General features: G+C 51.5%; 1 protein-coding gene and 2 pseudogenes across 1 annotated transcript; all 3 read left to right on the top strand.

Annotated features, from left to right (window-relative positions):
• Positions 1-2,269: 2,269 nt before the first annotated feature.
• On the top strand, positions 2,270-2,645 carry LOC144609667 (histone H2B 1/2-like; annotated as a pseudogene).
• Positions 2,646-3,502: 857 nt separating this feature from the next.
• On the top strand, positions 3,503-10,147 carry LOC144609587 (histone H2A-like). Its single transcript, XM_078428092.1, has 2 exons — positions 3,503-3,533; positions 9,780-10,147. The coding sequence occupies exons 1-2, from the start codon at positions 3,503-3,505 to the stop codon at positions 10,145-10,147; spliced, it is 399 nt and encodes a 132-aa protein (XP_078284218.1).
• Positions 4,353-4,450, top strand: LOC144609750 (U2 spliceosomal RNA; annotated as a pseudogene).
• Positions 10,148-16,605: the final 6,458 nt, after the last annotated feature.

The following is a 16,605-nucleotide window of genomic DNA, read 5'->3' on the forward strand; positions in this document are numbered from 1 at the left end:
TAGAGCGCTGACGAGGTAGTAGTACTTCGTGGATTCGTCCGACACCTTCTTTATATGAAATTGAGCCTCGGTGTGGATAAACCAAGCTTGCGGTGCGTGCGTCCAAAACAACGGAAGATGAACGCTTCCGGCGCTTGACTCCGGTGTGCCCGGCTCGGTCATCGTCAACGAGGCGTCGGGTTCCTGCTCAGTCGGTGATCGTCCAGATCACGTCGGGGTCACCAATATGGCGAGTCCGAAACTTGTTGGTTGTAGAAGAAGTTTATTGCAGCCGCAATATTCGAATACAGAGTTAAACAACAAGGTAAAGGACAACCATTACAAACTTACTGTCTTCCTTGAAGACTTCGCCGAACTAACTAAATAGGGCGCCAAACGCGCACATGACATCGCTGGCCAATCAGCGATGTCGCTCCCTGGACCAATCCCCATGGTCGCGTTCCCACGTGACCTCGCTGGCCAATCCGAGGGTTCGACGACCTGGACCATTCTCTATGGTCGCTACAGCACCACGCAGCGGGTAGGTGTTGGGGTGGGGGTCATGACAGGCGCCCGCGCAGGCACTGATGGTCTTTTGTTTCATGTAGATGTACGGAGGGAAGGTGGTTTATGAAACGGACGTGTTGGGACAGTTTGAGATCTTGCATGGAGCTCTGTCCTCGGTGAGCCGGGATAGTCCGTTCAGGTGAGTTTGGGAACGGCTTATGCGGCGAGGAGCCGGGTCGGCAAATGTCCGTTCTCTTTCAGGCTCCACGTGCAGTGCAGTTACGAGGGAAGCCAGGAGTCCGAGCTGCAGGTGACGCCCCGTATCGACTCGCTTACTCCGCCACGTCCTGCCAATGAGACCGCCCCCTTCTTCTGGAGCTGCGAATAGCGAGAGGTAGCGAGTGTTCCGTTGCTCAGTATCCAACTGCAGGCTCTCTGTAAATACATACTGGCCGCCCCCCCCCCCCCCCCCCCATTCGTAACAAGGACAGAGCCCCCTTGTCATCAGCTAACGTATCCAACAAATTATCCTCCAAAATTTCCGTCTACTCCAACGGGATACCACTACTGGCCACATCTTTCCATCTCCTCCCATTTCTTCGTTCCGCAGAGACCATTCCCTCCATAGCTCCCTGGTCCACACGTCCCTTCCTACCCAAACCACCCCCTCCCCGGGTACTTTCCCCTGCAACAGCAGGACAAGCAACACCTGTCCCTTTACCTCCGCCATCGACTCCATCCATGGATCCAAACAGTCTTTCATGGTGAGGCAGAGTTTCACCTGCACCTCTTCCAACCTCATCTACTCCATCCAGGTGTCAACCTCTACATCGGTGAGACCAAGCGCAGGCTCGGCAATCATTTCGCTGAACCCATCCGCTCAATCCGTCCTATCTACCTGATCTCCTGCTGGCTCAGCACTTCAACTCCCCCTCCCATTCCGAATCTGTCCTTTCTGTCCTGGGCCTCCATTGTCAGAGTGAGGTCCAGCGCAAAATGGAGGAACAGCACCTCATAATTCGTTTGGGTAGTTTACACCCCAGCGGTATGAACACTGATTTTTCTAACTTCAGCAAGTCCCTGCTTTCCCTCTCTCTCTCCTCCCCCTCCCAGTTTTCCCACTGTTCTTCCTATCTCTGACTACATTCTATCTTTGTCCCGCCCACTACCCTGACATTAGTCTGAAGACGGGTCTCGACCCGAAACGTCACCAATTTCTTCCCCGAGATGCTGCCTGACCCGTTGATTTACTTCAGCATTTTTTGTCTACCTGTGGTCCCATATCCATGTTCTCCAGCGATGCTGCCTCACCTGCTGAGTTATTCCGGCACTTTCATATTTCAATAATTGCTCCACTAATGAACTTGTACTAACTGACCTTTAATTGCAAGGTGTTTACCTTTATCATGTTTTATCCCACGGGACGTCAGTATCCCGCACTCACCATGTAAAGGATGACAAACGACAGCTTTCGGGGCTTTCTGCTGTATTAAACAGCAGCGGCCACTGCACCAGATAGGTGCCAATTCCCAGTCCGCAGAGTGACCCGGACTCGACACGTGACAGTGGGAGCGGATTCTGATTGGTGCAGCGAGGGATTGTGACGTTCCCCTCAGATATCTAATCAGAACGTTTACGGGGAGGTGAAATTATTCATGTCTCCGACCACCCAATGACGATCCGCTCCTGCTCCATCCCTAATTAGCATAGGGCAACGCTCTGCCTATTTAATCTGGCTCCGAGCGGCTTCCGGTCACTTCTGTGTTTGAAATCCACCGATGAAATGCCTGACCCGTCGAAAGCAGCTGCCAAGAAGGGCGCCAAGAAAGCTTTGCCGAAATCAAACAGGCAAAGCGGGCAAGAAGCGCAGGAGGTCGAGGAAGGAGAGTTACGGCATCTACATCTACAAAGTGATGAAGCAGGTTCACCCTGACACCGGCATCTCCTCCAAGGCCATGAGCATCATGAACTCGTTTGTCAACGATATTTTCGAACGCATCGCAGGCGAGGCTTTCCGCCTGGCCCATTACAACAAACAGTCGACCATCAGCTCCCGAGAGATTCAGACCGCCGTGCGCCTGCTTCTTCCCGGGGAGCTGGCCAAGCACGCCGTGTCGGAAGGGATGAAGGCGGTGACCAAGTACACCAGCTCCAAGTAAAGATCCGCACATTGTTGACAAAATACCGAAAACTGAACGGCTCTTTTAAGAGCCACCCACATTCTCGCAGAAAGAGTTGTCCTAATGTATCCAAATCCAAAATAGCTTTATTTGTTATTCGTACAGAACGAGATTACTTAGCCAGCAGTACAAAAAAAAAACACAAGACACAACCCCAACACAAACATCCTTCACAGTGACTCCAAACACCCCCTCACTGTGATGGAGGCCAAAAACTTCCCATCTCTCTTCCCCAATGCCCCTCCCACGTACAGACAACTCGACCCCTACCGCTAGGAGATGGAAAGTCCACGCGGCCGAGCCGCACCGGGTGCTGGAAAGTTCCGCGGCCGAGCCGCGCGGGGCGCTGTTCAGTCCCGTAGCCGCGCCGCACCGGGCGATGGAAGGCCCCGCGGCCGAGCCGCACCGGGCGCTGTTCAGTCCCGCGGCCGAGCCGCGCCGGGCGATGGAAGGCCCCGCGGCCGCACCGGGCGCTGTTCAGTCCCGCGGCCGAGCCGCGCCGAGCGATGGAAGGCCCCGTGGCCGAGCCGCACCGGGATCTGTTCAGTCCCGTGGCCGAGCCGCACCGGGCGATGGAAGGCCCCGCGGCCAAGCCTCGCCCCGAGGAAGAGACCTAAAAAAGAAAGATTTCCCCCACTTGCCCCACACACACATACACCCCCCACACATACACAACCAAAACAAAACACCCCAACACCAACACACAAACACAAAGGACAAACAGACTGCCAGCGAGCCGCAGCCGTTAGGCGCCGCCACACGTGACGACATTGAATCGCAGCAGAATTGTTTCAGGATATTTTTGTTGGGCAAATTATTTCACATTATGTTTAGTGATGAAATGTTTCAATACGCGGGATATTCCCGGTAAACATTTATGTTCCTGTCCATTAAACAGAAGTAAAACTCCTTCTTGACGTTTGCTTGTCCCAGTCACCATACGTTGTGCCCACGCGCAGCCGATTAGTGCTGTCGTTGCTGTTTTATTTACTATGGATACTGCGGTTTATTAACTCCTGTCTTCATCTCTGTAACTGTTCTAAATTGCATTTCTACTTGGCAATTCGTTCAGTCTTTCAAGGAGGAACTTTTCACACTAGCCCAAACAACGACTTTTGTGAAAAGGCACCAGTCGATAATCCGACACCGTTTACAAGGTGGCCGATCGCTAATTAATGCCGAGAATCTTTTTTTGTGATCGGTTGCGGGCCCAAATAAATCATAGATTAACTGGGTTGTGCCGTATTGCCCAGGGTTCAAGGTGGTCAATAATCAAGAGTATTTAATTATCGAATATGCCGTCAACGGAACAATGGGATTCTTACTCGCAGCAGTATAATTAACATCTTAACGTAATGCACTTAGATAAAAAATGATAAACAGAAAAGCAATGATTATGTGATGTAACAAATTGTATTGACATCCAGATTTATAGTTTGGCGGGCTATTTTAAAGTTCTGGTTTTGGAGGGACTGGCAGTTATTTTCAGCGCTTTTGTTGCGGGTTTTGATTGGTAGATAAAACAGTTAAGTGATTGGGTTATTCTTCTGACCAATGAGATCAAGTGCTTTTTCACCAATCATCAGCGGTTCACTGGATTCCTCAAAAATGTACAAGAAGGGCGAGTGTGTGATCATTTTCTCATTCTGCGTGTACAAGATTCGGGAGATGTCTGGACGAGGAAAAATCGCTTCTCGGCCTTTTGGCTAAGATCAAGTGTAGTATCTGTTCTGGCACAATCTTAATGTTCTTATAAGAACAGGGTAAGTATAAGAGCAGTATTTGCATTGGGTCATCGACGAGGAGCGGAGGTCAGGAGCACGTGTCTGGTTTAGGGGTGGATCGATGCTGGTTGGGTAACCAACCTAACACCCTTATCCAGGTGGGATGGCAGTAGCAAGTGGAGCTGGAGGGCAGGGTATTCGGAATACCCTGCGAGTATCGGTGAAGGACCTCAAGGAGGGGAACCCTTTCTCAAGGGATCTCTTCATCAAGAAGGTGCTGCTGGAGGCCTGTGGATTCAAGGCCGGGGACATCTTCTGCCTCCAGGACTTCCCAGGTAACGGATACTTCGACGTTACCTTCCAGAACCCGGCGGGATGGCAGAAGTTACTGCAGGACTTCCGGGAGAAGGGGGATGAAGCCCCGCTGTCGCTCCTGAAGGTGCAGCCGCTCTTCACCCTCCCCACCCAGAGGGAACGGATGATCACGGTGCACATGTTTAACCCACATGTGCCCGTCGTGGATGTCCTCACCCTCCTTGCTCGCTACGTCGAAGGGGCCGGGAACTGCGTGGACATAAAGGACTTGTTCGGGATCTGGACGAGCAAGAGGCAGGTAAAAGTGAAGCTGAGGGTGGACGGGAAGGGATTCATTGTCCACCCTCCCTCGGTGTTCGCTATCGGAGGGAACCGGGGCTACATGACGTACGTGGGGCAGCCCAGGGTGTGCAGGAAATGCAACAAACCTGGGCACGTGGCGGCAGAATGCAGGACAGTCGTCTGCAGAAACTGCAAGTTAGAAGGCCACGAGACAAGGGATTGTAAAGAGAGTAAGAGCTGCAACCTGTGTGGGGAGGCAGGCCACCTTTACAGGGCCTGCCCTAAAAGAGCAAGCACTTATGCACAGGCGATAAGAGGGGCCGCTGCCAGCACCCGCAGGGTGGACGAGACGCCTCCTACCACTGAAAAAGCCCAAAAAGGAAAGGAGAGCAAGGGCGATGACAGCGCGACCACCAGGAGCCCCAAACCGCAGGACAGAGCCCCCCAGGCCCCTCCCCACGAGGGTGAGTCGATGGAAGAGGGGGAACAGGAAGAGGAGGAATGGAAGGTGGTACAGCCGAGGAAAACATTGAAGGCTGTGCGCACGGAGAAAAAGGCGGAGGGGGCAAGCAAGTCCCAAAAAAGAGTCCTCTCCCAGGACGAGGCCAGCAGCCTCTCCGCATCGGAGGATGAGACGACCGGGAAGGGCCGACAACGGAGGCAGAGGCAGAGGAAGGAAACGGGGGAGGAGGAAGGTAAGAAAAAGAACGTGTCTGTTGCCCCCCAGCCCCAGGAGACTGGGAGCAGTGCCAATGGGCCCCAGCCCCAGGAGACCGTGAGCGGCACAACGGCCAATGGGCCCCTGCTCCGGGAGACCGTGAGCGGCACAATGGCCAATGGGCCCCAGCTCCGGGAGACCGGGAGCGGCACAACGGCCAATGGGCCCCTGCTCCGGGAGACCGGGAGCGGCACAATGGCCAATGGGCCCCAGCTCCGGGAGACCGGGAGCAGTGCAGTGGCCAATGGGCCCCAGCTCCGGGAGACCGGGAGCAGTGCAGTGGCAAATGGGCCCCAGCTCCAGGAAACTGGGAGCAGCGCAGTGGCCTCGCCAGAAAACACACCCTGTGCGGAGGAAGCCACCAACCTGTACCATTACCTGTGCGACAGAAATGTGCAGGAACTGAGCCAGATGATTGGCATGCGGGAGGATCGCCTGGGACAATAAAGGACAATGGAGCTGAAACTGGCATCCTTAAACGTGCGCAGTGTGAAGAGCACTGCGCGATGTGTATCCGCCTTGCAGTACCTGGCCAAGGTAAAGGCGGATGTGACTTTTTTACAGGAGTGCGGGCTGCCACACCTTCGCTGCTATCGGAGGTGGTCGCGATGGTGGCCCCACGGACTGTCGGTATGGTCGGGGGGCAATGATTGTCGAGCGTCCGGTCTGGGGATCTTGCTGCGGGGAGGGGGCTTCACCATCACTGAGGTAAGGGAGGTGGTGGGGGGGCGTCTCTTGGTGGTGGATGTAATGTACCGTGGTTCTCCGCCCCGGCTGATAAATGTGTATGCCTCACCCAGGCGGAGCGAGCGGTTGGCCGTTCTCCAGCAGCTCCCACCGCTGCTGGCCACGTCTAGACCGCTCGTTCTGGCCGGTGACTTCAACTGCATCATCGATGCGGCTGGACGATCCGGCAGTGCCAACCACAGACTGGACGGCACCTCCAAACTCCTGGTGGAGACGGTCAAAGATGCAAAGCTGCGCGACGCCTTCAGTGACCCTGCAGGCGGAGCCCAGCGGCGGTTCACCTGGTCAGGACCGAACGGTTCAGCCCAGTCCCGGATAGACTTCCTCTTCACATCGAAGGCCGTCACGGTCAGACACACCGACCTCGCGCCGGTGTTCTTCTCTGACCACTGCCTCCTTCAGGCCACCTGTCACCTACAGGAGGACCGGAAGGCGGGCAGAGGGACGTGGAAGTTAAACGTGGAGCTGTTGACCCCGGAGAACGTTGAGGAGCTAAAGAGGGACTACGCATGTTGGAGAACTGTGAGGCCCCTCTTTGACTCCGCGACACTCTGGTGGGAGGCAACAAAGGAGAACATCAAGAAGTTCTTCGTCTCCAAAGGTGTTCAGAGAGCAAGACAGGGTAAGAGGGAACTGTGTCAACTCCAGACAGATTTGCAGCAGCTACTCCTTCTGCAGAGGAGAGGGGTGGATGTGAGGGAGGAACTGAGAGAGTTGAAGGGCCGGCAAGCTCGGCACTTTACCTCTGAATCCTCCAAGATCATCTTCCGGTCCAGGGTCCGCCATGTTGAGCAGGATGAGACGTGCTCACGTTACTTCTTCCATAAGGTTCACAGGGGGAGCTCTGTGATCAAAAGCCTTAGGGAGGAGGACGGCTCGGTAACATCCTCGCAGTCAGACATGCTCAAGATCTGCAGATCCTTTTATAAGGATCTGTACGATGTAAAGAACACAGACAGCACCGCCTCCCAGAACTTCCTGTCCTCCATCACGGAAGTCTTGGACGACAGCAAGCGGGAGAGTCTGGACCAACCACTGACCCTGGAGGAGCTGACTGGCTCCATCCGTTCCTTTGACTCGAGTAAAACTCCCGGAGGCGATGGCTTACCGGCAGAGTTGTACTCGGCTCTGTGGGACTGGGTGGGCCCGGACCTGCTGGAAGTGTACAACGATATACTTCTAGCCGGCAGCATGTCAGACTCTATGAGGAAGGGCAACATCACCCTGATCTACAAGCAGAAGGGGGAGATGAATGACTTAAGGAATTGGAGACCCATCACATTGTTGAATGTAGACTACAAGATCCTGTCTAAGGCCATCGCCAACCGGGTCAAGTCTGCTCTGGGACAGGTGATCCACCCGGACCAAACCTGTGCTGTACCTGGCAGGAAAATCTCAGACAGCCTGGTGCTGCTGAGAGATACCATTGCCTACGTGCAGGACAGACGGGTGGATGCCTGCCTGGTCAGCTTGGACCAGGAGAAGGCCTTCGACAGGATATCGCACACGTACATGAGGGACGTGCTCTCCAAAATGGGCTTTGGGGAGGGAATCAGGAAGTGGATACAACTGCTCTACTCCGAGATCTGTAGTGCAGTCCAAATTAATGGGTGGGAATCAGACAGCTTCCCCGTCAGGTCTGGAGTCAGGCAGGGTTGCCCTCTTTCCCCTGTCTTGTTCGTCTGTTGCATTGAACCCTTTGCCGAATCCATCAGGAAGGATGCGAGCATAAGAGGAGTGACATTGCCAGGCAGTGGGGGCACTCAGGTCAAGGCCTCCCTGTACATGGACGATGTCGCCGTCTTCTGCTCGGATCCAGGGTCGGTCCGCAGACTGATCAGCGTCTGCGACCAGTTTGAGTTGGCCACGGGGGCCAGGGTAAACCGCAGGAAGAGCGAGGCCATGCTCTTTGGCAACTGGCCCGACCGATCTTCCATCCCCTTCACCATCAAGCCTGACTTCCTGAAGGTGCTGGGGATCTGGTTCGGGAAGGCTGAGGCGTGTAACAAGAATTGGCTGGAGCGGATAGCCAAGGTGGGGAAGAAGCTGGAGCTGTGGAAGCAGCGCTCCCTCTCCATCACGGGGAAAAACCTGGTCATCAGGTGTGAGGTGCTCTCGGGGCTGCTGTACTTGGCGCAAGTGTGGCCCGTCCCTCCCTCCCACGCCAAGGGGATCACCCGGGCCGTCTTCCGCTTCATCTGGGGGTCGGCGATGGACCGGGTGCGACGAGCCACAATGTACAAGTCGGCAGACAACGGGGGTAAAGACGTGCCCAACGTCGCCCTCATTCTGATGGCCACCTTCGTGTGTGGCTGCATCAGGCGGAGCATAGAACCAAGGCACGTGGGCACCAAATGCCACTACCTGCTGAGGTTCTACCTGTCCCCGGTGTTGCGAAGGATGGGCCTGGCGCAGATGCCACGCAATGTGCCAGTCAGCTGGACATTGCCGAACCATCTGTCGTTTGTGGACAGGTTCTTCCGGACCAACACCTTTGACCACAAGTCCATCGGGCAGTGGTCAGCACGGAACGTCCTGCAGGCACTGCAGGGGAATGACTCCATGGATCCTGTGGCGTGGTTCCCAGAACGGACAGCCCAGCTTGTCTGGCAAAATGCCTCATCGCCAGTACTCACCAACAAGCACCAAGACCTGGCTTGGCTGGCGGTGAGGGGAGCCCTCCCAGTCAGATCCTTCCTGCACCGCCGGAACCTCACTACCAGCGCACGCTGCCCTCGGGACGGCTGCTACGGAGAGGAAACGGTGGCCCACCTCTTCAAAGAGTGTGGATTTGCCAGGCGAGTCTGGAGAGGTCTGCAGGGGTCCCTGTCACGATTCATTCCGAGCAGCTCCGTCACAGAGGACTCTGTGCTCTACGGACTGTTCCCAGGGACGCATTCCGAGACTGACATCGAGTGCTGCTGGAAGGTCATCAACTCGGTGAAAGACGCTCTTTGGTCTGCCCGATCCTTGTTGACCTCCCAGCGGAGCGAGCTGTCCGTCAAGGAATGTTGCCGACTGGCCCACTGCAGACTGCAGGAGTACGTGCTGAGGGACGCTCTGAAGCTCGGTGCAGCCAACGCCAAGGCCCTGTGGGGGAGGACCACAGTCTAGGGTCCTTCCGCTGCTGGACATGGGGGGCAGGGTGTGGGGGAGAGAGACGCCCCTCCAAATAAGGGATATGTATGTAAATGTATGTAAATGTCCAAGTAAATGCCTGTATTGAATATGTAACCTCCGGAAATGTCGGATGGGTTTGTTTAAAAATGATGGTTTGTAAATGATATTTATAACTTGAATAAAGTATTTTTTGATATAAAAAAAAAGGAAAAACCAGCGGCAAAGCTCGGGCCAAGGCCAAGTCTCGCTCGTCCCGGGCCGGATTGCAGTTCCCGGTTGGCCGTGTACACAGGCACCTGAGAAAGGGCAACTATGCTCAGCGTGTTGGTGCCGGAGCCCCGGTCTATCTGGCTGCTGTGCTCGAGTATCTGACGGCAGAAATCCTCGAACTGGCCGGCAATGCGGCCCGGGACAACAAGAAGAGCCGCATCATCCCCAGACATCTGCAGCTGGCTGTCCGCAACGACGAGGAGCTCAACAAGCTGTTGGGAGGGGTGACCATCGCTCAGGGCGGTGTGCTGCCCAATATCCAGGCCGTGCTGTTACCCAAGAAAACTGGCGGAGCGAGCAAGTAAGCGAGAGAAACTGAACATAGTAACCCAAAGGCTCTTTTCAGAGCCACTCACCATGTCTGTGGAAGGGCTAATCTTTCGCGACTATGCTTCGAGCGGGAAAAGTGTTCATTGTCATTGTCGAAAACCGACCCTGCACATTGAGTTGTGTATACAGTGACGTGGCGGTAAACAAGCTACCTTGTAGCGCCATAGACCCGGTTTCAATCCTGACTAGGGGTGCTTGCCTGTACGCAGTTTGTCCGTTCTCCCCGTTTCCTTCCACATTCAAAATACGTTAATTGGCATAATGTAAATGTACCAAAAAAAAAATCCCATGTATGTGTAGGATCGTGTTTATGTGTGGGGATTGCTGTTCGCTGCTGACTCGCTGGCCCTTAGGGCCTGTTTCCGCGCTGTACCTCTAAACTAAACATGAAACAGCGGTTGACTGATGCGGAAAGGTAAGTTTTGGCAGATATTCTTACAACAATAAGGTCCCCTAATCTATGTAGTTCAAAGCACATTTGGAGGTTGTGTGCGGAAGGGTAGTGTGTGGTTTTTGGGATGTAGCAGCTCCTGAACCTGGACGTTACAGTTTTCAGGCTCCTGTCCACCTTCTTAAATGGCAGGTGTGAAATAAGGTCATAGCCATGGTGGCGTGGGTCTTTGCAAGCTGCCTTTTTGAGGTAGCAACTGTTGTAGATTCCTTTGATGGGGGCAGGTCAGTACCCGTGATTGACTGGGAGTGTTTACCAGTTTTTGCAATCTTGTTCATTCCTGGGCGTTCGATTTGCCGAACCAGGCAGTGATGCAACCAGTGATAGAGATATGCTCTCTACTGTACACCTGTAGAAGTTCATGAGAGTATTCGTTGACATACAGAATCTCCTCAATCTTCTATAGAAGTAGAAACGTTGATAGGCTTTATTTACGATTGCATCTAAGTGTTGGACCCAGGTCATATCTACAAAGATGTCCAGTCCCACGAATGTCCAGCTTTGACTCTCCACCACTGTCCTGCGATGAAGGCAAATTCATGGATCCTTATTTTTCCATTCCAAAGTCCACAATCAGTTCCTTGGTCTTATTGACTGAAGTGTGCGCATGTATGGGGCTCGGGCCGGCGAGGCCTGTGGAATCAGCGATAATTTCCAGGCGCTTTGAAGATGTGTATTACAGAAATGAGTTGCTTAAAGCTTAAATAAAGTTTAAGTAAATTAGAATTTTCATTTGCCTCACAACAATTTAAGCAACTCAATCTCAGAAGTTAAGCAGTGTGACATTGAGATGGAGAAACTATTGAAAGCACAACGCTTGGATCTGGATTTCAACTCACCTACTGCAGCAAAGGAATGGAAGCTCTGGCTTCATTCACTAAATAACTACTTTGATGAGTGTGGCGACAATGCACCAGACAAATTCAGGACATTAATAAGCTCTGTCTCTTATGATGTATATGATTACATAGAGAATGTACAACTTATGATTCTATTGATGTACTAAGCAGACTCTTCGTTAAGACACCCAATGTAATATTTGCTCGACACCTCCTTGCTACTCGTAAACAAAAACCTGGTGAATCACTTTATGAGCAGTTACAGCTGATCAATATTGACAGGAACTTATTTGAGACTCTTTTTTTCTATGGTTTGGCATTGCCTTTAATACGACAGGGACTATTAGAAAACAAAACCTTGGATTTACAGTCAGCTTACAATCAAGCTTGTATAATTAGTGTAAGAAAATAACTGCAGATGCTGGTACAAATCAAAGGTATTTATTTCACAAAATGCTTGAGTAACTCAGCAGATCAGGCAGCATCTCAGGAGAGAAGGAATGGGTGACGTTTCGGGTCGAGACCCTTCTTCCAGGGCCGTCTTAATGCATGGGCCTGATGGGCACTTGCCCGGGGCCCCACGAGCATATGGGCCCCATGCTGATCTGTGTATGTTAAGTGACTTGCAATAAATAAATATTACTTTAAAAATGTAGGTTCAATAAGTGCTTTTTTCGCAACATTTTCGGTCCCTAAGTGTTTTTTTCGCAACTTTTTCCATCCCTAAATGCTTCTCACAGCAATCTGTTTCGCAACAATTAGCTCCCTAAGTGCTATGCTTTTCCATCCCTAAGTGCTTCTCACAGCGATCTGTAAGTGCTTTTCGCAACAATGTAGCAGCCTAAGTCCATCGCTAAGTGCTTTTCGGTAAGTGCTTTTCGCCGGCACGACGGGGGGGGGGGGCTGGTAGGGAAAGGGGGGTGGGGGAGAGTAACGGTGGGGGCGACGGGGAGGGTGTGAGGAGGAGAGAGTGGGGGTGGGAGGAGGCAGAGTGGGACTGGGGAGGGGGACAGCAAGGGTGGGGGTTGGTGGTGGGGGGAAGAGAGAGTGGGGGAAATGGGGATGCTGGGGAAAGGGGGGTGGCGGAGAGTAACAGTTGGTCTGGGGAGAGAGAATGGGGGGTCTGAGAATGGGCACTGGGGAGGGGGACAACAGGGGTCGTGAAATTGTGTTTAGGATTTTTCTTCAGAGCCCCACTCATGCACTCCATTCCCCCCTTAATCCCCCTTAAAACTCCCCCAGACCTGTGCTGCATTAATTTAAATTGGTTTCAGGGTTTTTTTTTTTAAGAGCCCCACTCACCCACTCCATCCACACCCCCTCAACTCCACTTATCATCCCACCCCCCACAACCCACCTCATCCCCCCTTATCCTCTTCTCACCCACTCCATCCCCAGCCCCCTTATCCCCCCCTCTCTTCCACCCTCCATTCACCCAATTCATCCTCCCTGAACCCCCTTTGAAACTCCCCCAAACCTCTACTGCATTGGTCTAACACTCAGCCACTCCATCCCCCCGCGTCCCGGGTGGGGGCAGGGGAGGGGCAAGTGGGGGTGGCTCGGGGGGGTGGAGTGGGTCAGTAGGGGGAGGGATAAGGTGGGTTGAGGGTGCTACAATACACGAGAGGCTTTGGGTCCAGGCCTCACTCAATCATACCCTCTCCCCTTCCCTGTTCCCCCTCTACGAGGAATGGGCCCAACGGGTCCACTTGGTCTAGTACTAAACTATAAATATTTGCTGCAATGTTATTGTGTTACAAATGGACATTGTGATTTGTCTCTGATTTAGTATCCCCGGGTTAGTATCGCAGTCACCTCTGCCACCTCACTTGCATGTAGGCGTATGTGTATGGATCTCATGCTGTATAACGTAATTTAGCGTATATGTTACGTCACTTCAACTCAGTTGACATTACTCACATTAGACCTAATTTTCAAGCCTCGTGTATTGTTCAAATGTTTATCATGTTGATTAGTTGTTGCTGTACAGCATGTTTTTAATGTTTCAACACCGATTTTGTTGGAAGTGCCAATAAAACAAATATATGTTTAATTTTAACGACCATTTACATTTTTATTCCTGTGAGTAGTTGTCGTAGGGGCCCCAGTACACTGCTTTGCCCGGGGCCCATAATGCTGTAAAGACGGCCCTGCCTTCTTCAGACTGCTGTCAGGGGGGCGGGACAAAGGAAGGATATAGGTGGAGACAGGAAGATAGAGGGAGAACTGGGAAAGGGGAAGGGAAGAGAGGGACAGAGGAACTATCTAAAGTTGGGGAAGTCAATGTTCTGGGCGGCAAGCTGCCGAAGCGAAATATGAGGTGCTGTTCCTCCAATTTCTAGTGGGCCTCACTATGGCACTGGAGGAGGCCCATGACAGAAAGGTCAGACTGGGAGTGGGAGGGGGAGTTGAAGTGCTCAACCACCAGGTGATCAGGTTGGTTAAGGCGGACTGAGTAAAGGTGTTGAGCGAAACGATCACCGAGCCTGCGTTTGGTTTCGCCGATGTAAAGAAGTTGACATCTAGAGCAGCAGATACAATAGATGAGGTTGGAGGAGGTGCAGGTGAACCTCTGTCTCACCTGGAAAGACTGTTTGGGTCCTTGGATGGAGTTGAGGGAGGAGGTAAAGGGACAGGTGTTGCATCTCCTGCGGGTTGCAGGGGAAAATGCCTGGGGATGGGGTGGTTACTCAATCAAGCTTACTCATTAGACTTGGCTCAGAGAAATTCAGATGCTTATGGCTCATTTAATGTGTATTCTGCTGCAACTACTACTGTATACAAGCCTAGTCACTCCAGTCTTTCAACATACGACAGTCCCGCAATTCCAGGAATTAACCGAGTAAACCTATGCTGCACGCCCTCAATAGCAAGAATATCCTTCCTCAAATTTGGAGACCAAAACTGCACACAGTAGTCCAGGTGTGGTCTCACTAGTGCCCTGTACAACTGCAGAAGGACCTCTTTGCTCCTATACTCAACTCCTCTTGTTATGAAGGCCAACATTCCATTGGCTTTCTTCATTGCCTGCTGTACCTGCATGCTTCCTTTCAGTGAATGAAGCACTAGGACACCCAGAGCTTGTTGAATGTCCCCTTTTCTTAACTTGACACCATTCAGATAATAATCTGCCTTCCTATTCTTATCACCAAAGTGGATAACCTCACACTTATCCACATTTAACTGCATCTGCCATGCATCCGCCCACTCACACAACCTGTCCAAGTCACCCTGCAACCTCACAGCATCTTCCTCACAGTTCACACTACCACCCAGCTTTGTATCATCTGCAATTTTTTTAATGGTACTTTTAATCCCTTTATCCAAGTCATTAATGTATATTGTAAATAGCTTTCTGAAAGTCAAGGTACACCACATCCACTGGCTCTCTCCTGTCAATTTTCCTAGTTACATCCTCAAAAAATTCCAGAAGATTAGTCAAGCATTATTTCCCCTTCGTAAATCTATGCTGACTCGGAATGATCCTGTTACTGCTGTCCAAATGCTCCGCAATTTTGTCTTTTATAATTGACTCCAGCATCTTCCCCACCACTGATGGCAGACTAACTGGTATATAATTTCCCGTTTTCTCTCTCCCTCCTTTCTTAAAAAATGGGATAACATTATCTACCCTCCAATCCACAGGAACTGATCCTGAATATATAGAACATTGGAAAATGATCACCAATGCGTCCACAATTTCTAGAGCCACCTTAAGTACCCTGGGATGCAGACCATCAGGCCCTGGGGATTTATCAGCCTTCAGTCCCATCAGTCTACCCAACACAATTTCCTGCCAAATGTGGATTTCCTTCAGTTCCTCTGTCAACCTAGGATCTCTGGCCACTAGAACATCTGGGAGATTGTTTGTATCTTCCTTAGTGAAGACAGATCCAAAGTACCGTTTCAACCTGTCTGACATTTCCTTGTTCCCCATAATAAATTCCCCTGCTTCTTTCTTCAAGGGACCCATATTTGCCTTGACTATTTGTTTCCTCTTCACATACCTAAAAAAGCTTTTACTATCCTCCTTTATATTATTGGCTAGCTCATCCTCGTACCTCATCTTTTTTCCCGTATTGCCTTTTTAGTTATGTTCTGTTGCTCTTTAAAAGAGTCCCAATCCTCTGGCTTCCCACTCTTCTCTGCTACGTTGTACTTCTTCTCTTTTATTTTTATGCTGTCCTTGACTTCCCTTTTCAGCCACGGGTGCCTCTTACTCCCCTTAGAATCTTTCCTCCTCTTTGGAATAAATTGATCCTGCAACTTCTGCATTATTCCCAGGAATACCTGCCATTGCTGTTTCACCGTCTTCCCTGCTAGGGCCTCCTTCCAGTCAATTCTGGCCAGCTCCTGCCTCATGCCTCTGTAATTCCCTTTGCTATACTGTAATACTGACACTTCCGGTTTTCCCTTCTCCCTCTCAATTTGTAGAGTAAAACTTATCATATTGTGATCACTTCCTCCTAATGGCTCTTTTACCTCGAGTCCCCTTATCAGATCAGGTTCATTGCACAACACTAAGTCCAGAATTGCCTTCCCCCTGGTCGGCTCCTGTACAAGCTGTTCTAATAATCCATCTCGGAGGCACTCCACAAACTCTATTTCCTGGGGTCCATTACCAATCTGATTTTCCCAGTCTACCTGCATGTTGAAATCTCCCATAACCACCGTAGCATTACATTTGTGACATGCCAATTTTAGCCCTTGATTCAACTTGCACCCTATATCGAGGCTAATGTTTGGGGGCCTGTAGATAACTCCCATTAGGGTCTTTTTACCCTTAGAATTCCTCATTTCTATCCATACTGATTCTTTATCTCCTGATTCTATGTCGCTCCTTGCAAGGGAGTGAATATCATTCCTTACCAACAGAGCGACCCCACCCCCTCTGCCCACCTGTCTGCCTTTTCTATACGTTGTGTACCCATGAATATTCAGTTCCCAGCCCTGGTCCTCTTGTAGCCATGTCTCTGTGATTCCCACAACATCATACTTGCCAATGTCTAACTGAGCCTCAAGCTCATCCACTTTATTTTTTATACTTTGCGCATTTAAATACAACACTTTAACTTCGGTATTCACCTCCCCTCTCACACGGGTCACAATTGGCCCTGACCTTACTCTCTTATCCCATCTAGAA

Source organism: Rhinoraja longicauda, chromosome 34, assembly GCF_053455715.1.
Source record: "Rhinoraja longicauda isolate Sanriku21f chromosome 34, sRhiLon1.1, whole genome shotgun sequence".
Lineage (NCBI taxonomy): Eukaryota > Metazoa > Chordata > Chondrichthyes > Rajiformes > Arhynchobatidae > Rhinoraja > Rhinoraja longicauda.

What these genes read in the sequence shown, in the direction of transcription:
- LOC144609587 (XM_078428092.1), top strand. Translation starts at nt 3,503, where the DNA reads ATGAAATGTTTCAATACGCGGGATATTCCCG. An exon ending in CAATACGCGGGATATTCCCG is followed by an intron (nt 3,534 to 9,779) that starts GTAAACATTTAT and finishes ATAAAAAAAAAG; the next exon opens with GAAAAACCAGCGGCAAAGCT.